General features: G+C 35.5%; 1 protein-coding gene across 1 annotated transcript in view; it reads left to right on the top strand.

Moving 5' to 3' along the window:
• Nucleotides 1-1613, top strand: part of mettl6 (methyltransferase 6, methylcytidine) — a 4683-nt gene extending 3070 nt beyond the window's left edge. The window contains exons 5-6 of the mRNA XM_008430845.2: nucleotides 708-849; nucleotides 1243-1613. Of these exons, the coding sequence (XP_008429067.1) occupies nucleotides 708-849; nucleotides 1243-1445 (345 nt within the window). The 3' untranslated portion in view covers nucleotides 1446-1613. The remainder of the gene's footprint in view (nucleotides 1-707; nucleotides 850-1242) is intronic.
• Nucleotides 1614-5902: the final 4289 nt, after the last annotated feature.

Raw genomic sequence — 5902 nt, 5'->3', positions numbered from 1 at the left:
AAGTTCATGCTATGTTAGGACAGGAGACAAAATGTTTCCATCCCTGAAATTATGATTCATAGAATCACATATCTAAGTCTAAACTGTTACAGAGAATAAACACAATAAGAACATGTTTAATCTGTGGTAGTGTTCATTAAAATGGCACATTTCTGATGTAGTAAAATTAAATACGATCGGCACACTTAATGATATTAGCGATTAGGTAATGCATTCAGCGAGTACTTTTACTTTTAATACTTAAGTATTTTTAAAAGCCAGGACTTTTTTACTTTTACTTAAGTAAAATGTTAATGTGGTACTTTGACTTTTACTTAAGTACATTTTTGACTGTGTATTTGTACTTTTACTTAAGTAAATTTTTTGAGTACTTTCTCCACCACTGCAATTAGCAAAGTTTTTCAATTCAGAATCTTTGACTTCTTTAAACACCAGGTTAGACGGCATATCTGTTTACATTCCACTCTGTAATTAATTGCCTTCAATATTTTTTACGTATTTTTTTTCTGTTATTAATCCATTAAGATTAACAAGTTAAAGTCCCAGGCTAGTTTGTACAACATTCATTTAAGTGCGCATTTTTTCTTTCTGTACTTTCTGTACATGCCAACATTTTTGGAAACATCATTTGACTTTCTGGTGGGATTCTCTCTGTGTGCTTTTGGTCAACATGGACCTGTCTAATATGGTCTGAATCTTACTTTCAGGTCCTGAAGCCTGGCGGTGTCGTCCTGTTCAGGGATTACGGCCTCTATGATCACGCTATGCTCCGGTTTAAATCTGGCAGCAAGCTGGGGGACAACTTCTACGTCCGTCAAGATGGAACAAGGTCCTACTTCTTCTCTAAAGGTCAGTAAAGTAAAATTTAGGTATTTTGTTCAACACAGCCTTTTAGGAGACATAAAATGTATTTAATTTTCTTATTAATAAATTGAATAAATACACAGCTCTTTATTTTGATGTCTGCTTTGCCTATATTCTTGTGATTAACCAACAGTTCCTTACTTCTTGTTTTTTTTTCTCCATTGCCCTTGAGCTTTAGCATCTTGGACTCTAAAGTAAATCTGAAATGTGACATCAACATTAAAACTTCTTCTAATTGACCAAATACAATGTGAATATGTAGTGTTTGAATGCATATCCATTAAACTATGGTAGCTTCTCAAATATAGCGTATAACAAGCAGTCCTTTGTGATTGATTTCTTTTAAAGTCTCAATCTGTTTCCTTTCACTGTTTTCAGAGTTCCTGGCTAAGCTGTTTGAAGAGGCGGGCTTCCAGTCTGTGGTTAATGAATATGTCCTGAGAGAGACGGTCAATAAGAAAGAGGGGCTTTGTGTTCCCAGAGTTTTCCTTCAGAGCAAGTTTATCAAACCAGCACATTCCCAACAAGTTTGTGGACTGTTATCTCACAATACTTCCAAGGAGAGCAAACCAGAAGATTGAAATGTGGACAGTAAAAGAATTTATATCTGCTGGATGAAATTGGAAACTACAATAAGGGACTTGGATTTCCTACCATGTTTGTTCTTTGAACAAGGAGGTATTTACATTTTTTGCACAACAAAAGTTCTCTGTTTATTAGCATGCAAATAAAGAACCAGGTGAGGATTTTTTTGACATACTTTTTTGTTTCTACCATTTTAAAAATATTTTTTAACCATCCTTGTCTTTTTATCTATTGAAGATGATCTGTAAATCTTGATTGGGTCATTTCAGTTTGGTCCTTTCGAATAGTAATTTATTCTTTAAAATAATAATGATGTCACAAACTCAAATATTCACATCCAGGCTACATAAAATAAACTCAATACAGTGAGCTGAATTTCATGTACCTTGACATTCATCAGAGATTATGTATTTAAAAAAAAAATAAAAAAAAATACAAATGTCACTTTTTTTGAGTGGAAATAAAGTGACAGAAGACTATGAAACATTTGTTTATGTATTGACAGTACATACTGTATGTTTACCAGATGAGTGTGCTGGTGTTAATCAGCCTCCACAGCAAAGTAAAGCAAAGAAATAAAAAAAAATACAGGCCAAGTTATCTTGGTCGAAGGTACAAAAAACACAAATTGTTTACAGGGATGAGATGTTTTCAAGAATGTCTCACTGTATTTCTTTTAATTTAATTTATTATCCAAAAAGATAAAAACAATTAAACAGCTAATTAACATACAAATACTTACTTCCATAATTTTTTTTTAATGATAAGAGAGCAACAGCAGAACCAGCGTGGGGTCTCTGTGAAGCAGTTTTTCAACCTGAACATAATGTGGTTTCCTGTCCATGATGAGAAGAGCAAATGCAAAGTTTCCTGTAGCACCCAACACATGCATGCTGTTTTTATGTGACCAGCTATTTAAAAAACAAAAAAGAAGACATCAAGATACAGTATAACAAAAAATGTATTTAAAATGCAGAGATGACATCCATGCATTAAAAATAAAATGTTACATTCTTAAACTTAGATTTTGAAACTACTATAAAAACCCGATTTCTGTAAAAATCGTTGCAGGTAATTCCTTCAGACATGTTTCTTACCAGTTTTAATCAGCTAATTCTGTAATTATCTTTGCACCAAAAAACATATGCTGCTTTTGTGTCCTCTGTGATGAAAATGAGAACACATACAGGTACAATGTTCACCCACTTCCTGAAAGGCTTGCATATAAGACTCAAACCACAGAACCTTTTGTGGAGATGACCATGCTCACCAATATAGTACCATATATTTTGTCTGAAATATTCATCTCTAAAAGTTCCTTAACACTTTGAAAATAGCTTTTTAAGACAGTTTGCATGTTCGGTTCAAGGACACACAGTATAATCTGTGTGGATTATATTTTCTAAAGGACTCCACAATAATACCCAGCAGGCAAGGGAGTTTCCTGTTAGTTGACTTCCATAATCACATTACGCACTAAATGAGAGGACAATGTGGTGAATATTAAGTCTACAGGTATGTTTTTGAAATAAGTGAACAATTACAGTAAATGTACCTTAAATGTGCTGAAAGTAAAGATGGTTTAAAAAGTATTTCTGTTTTGAAAAATAGTTTCTCTACCATCAAAGACAAACAGCATAGATTGACTCATAAAAACGTTTTCAAAATGTTGCAGCATATTTTTTTGCGTAACAGTGGTTCATTTCAAGCTCTCTTACTCACTATTATGTTAGATCTTCATCCTGTACTTAGTCACAGTTTCAGTTTCCTGACTGAAGAGCAGCTATTTCCTCATAGCCATTTTCTGACTTGCTAAGATTATCAGACCTCTGCTCATTTAAATTACATTCAAGGAAAGACAGTAAAAAATTACAGAAAGGCTTAGAGAAATAATTTTCTTTATCGAATCATGTATTCATATCATGGAGATGGGATGTCATGAATTACGACGTGAAGAATTGTGAACACTAATATCTCATTTGACCTACTTTTCTCCATCTTCCTTCACATTCAGCATCCTCATGGCCAGGTCTTTTGTTATGTGCAAAGAAAACTGACATTATTCCTGCTGACACATTTCCAAGTAATCATTTGATTGATCTTATTTTGCTTGTTTTTTTTTATTCTTTAAAACTTTTATGATTAATGGAGTTATTCAGTTGAATAATCAGATCTATTCTTTTTAATGGTAACATCTCAAGTGTTACTATGGGGATGAATTGACATTTTAACATTTTAATTAGATGTTTTTCAGTCTACAGAAAGCTGAAAATCCACCCAGAAGGATTTCCCCAACCAGGTCAGACAGGACTGAGATTTGGTTATAAGATATATTATTGTGCTACTTTTTTTGTTTAAAATTCCTCCCAAAAATTGCTTGATTTTTCTTCCACTCCACAGACTTGTGCTTAGTCCGTCAGTACGTACTTTCCTTTTATATCAGCAACCAGGAGTGAGCCAAAGATTGTAACCACGCATCTGTCAAGAAATCTCAGAAAACTGACCAAGAAGCAAATTTTATTACATTCATCATATTAACAGCTTTTCAGTAGAAAACAATCACAAAGATTTAAGCATAAATTCCACATAAATGACTGGAGCTCTTCAATTAAACAATGTATCTGTCTTTAGTTTAACATGATTGTTTTGACCAAATGTTTTTAATGACTCTGCTGGTTTCGCTTACACACAAGCACATTAAAGGTTAGGAAGATTCATGACATATCATTGACAGAAAAAGTCATATTATCTAATGAAGTACAACAGAAAAAAGGTTAATCTGCACAGAAATATAGTTTGACCTAATTGGATAACTTAAGACAAAAGATTATGTTTCAGAGGCGCATACTTTGACCCATGATCATTTTATCTTCTGATTTTGGAAAAGCAGCAGCTCAGGGATATGGTCTACCTGCAAGAAAATATAACAGAGAGCAAAACAAGATGTTAGACTGGACAGAAAGTAACATGTCTTACTTCAGGTCAACATTAATGATTTAAACACTTAGCCATTCATCCATCCATTTTCTTGCACTCTTGTCCCTTAATGGGGTCGGGAGGGTTGCTGGTGCCCATCTCCAGCTAACGTTTTGGGTGAGAGGCGGGGTCACCCTGGACGGGTCGCCAGTCTGTCGTAGGGCAACACAGAGACACACAGGACACACAACCATGCACACACACACTCATACCTAGGGGCAATTTGGAGAGGCCAATTAACCTGACAGTCATGTTTTTGGACTGTGGGAGGAAACCGGAGTACCCGGAGAAAACCCACACATGCACAGGGAGAACATGCAAACTCCATGCAGAAAGACCGGGGCCGGGAATCGAACCCAGAACCTTCTTGCTGCAAGGGAACAGCTCTACCAACTGCGCCACTGTGCAGCCCTACTCTTAGCCAGTTATCTTAATCTAATTTAAAAAATTCTGATCCACCTACTTTTGACATTGATGGTAATGAAATGTCCCATTGCTTGCTCTCCACTCTCACATGTAGCTTTACACTGATATCGACCGTCGTCCCTTTTTGCCACACTCATAATCTCCGTCACAACTTGTCTGCGTCTCCAGTTGTAATCACTGATCGTCTCGTTGACTGTGGTTAGGTACTGGTCAGGATTGGTCAGCTCAGAGTTTTCTTCTAACTTGTGCCACACCACATGTACCACTCCACACTTTTTAAAGTCATAATTTGCCTCACAAGATAGTTTGGCTGAGGATCCTCTAGAAGGTTCGATGGTCCTTTGAGGGTAACGGACCACCAAGTAATCTGCAACATGAGAAAAGAAAGAACGAATTATAAGGTTTGCACTTGATTTTAGACTCATAATGAGTTCTGTTTATTGCCTTTGCCAAAGTAAAGAATGGGGGTATACATCGTAACCAGAACAACCAGTCCTCACTCCTTCCAGGAGTCAATCCGCTGCTCTGTTTGGATTTACGCAGGGACTGAGTGACAGTTCCCTGAGGGCTCAGCTTTACCAGAACAATAAGGCTTGTTCTGGTAAAACTGTTGATCTAGTAGATACATCTACAAAAACAAGAGTTGAGGCTCATAGTTCTAAACCTGAAGATGTGGAATGTGATTCAAAGCCCTACGGTGCGCTCCGTCTTCAGCCTCACAGTGAACCTCCACGACTACGACTCTGTTTTTTAAATTAAAATTTAGTTTTAACAAAACTAATTATTTTATTAAAATTTAGTTTTAATAAAAGAACAGATATCAGAAGTTTCATCAGGCATTACCTACTTTGTGTGCTCTAAGTTTATAAAAGCTCTTAAAGAACAAGTTTTAAAGAACATTTGCACAGTGTTGAGAAATTTCTGTGATGCTGAAAATATTTCAAAACCTGATAAACTAATAAACAGCATACAAACAAACAAATCAAGCACGTATATTGAACATTTATGTTTAAACTCTGCTAAAAAGACCATTAACAAAATTCAGAAACAG

This window comes from Poecilia reticulata, linkage group LG16 (assembly GCF_000633615.1).
Source record: "Poecilia reticulata strain Guanapo linkage group LG16, Guppy_female_1.0+MT, whole genome shotgun sequence".
NCBI lineage: Eukaryota > Metazoa > Chordata > Actinopteri > Cyprinodontiformes > Poeciliidae > Poecilia > Poecilia reticulata.
The sequence above is the reverse complement of the archived record's forward strand: the minus strand, read 5'-3'. Positions and strand labels throughout refer to the sequence as shown.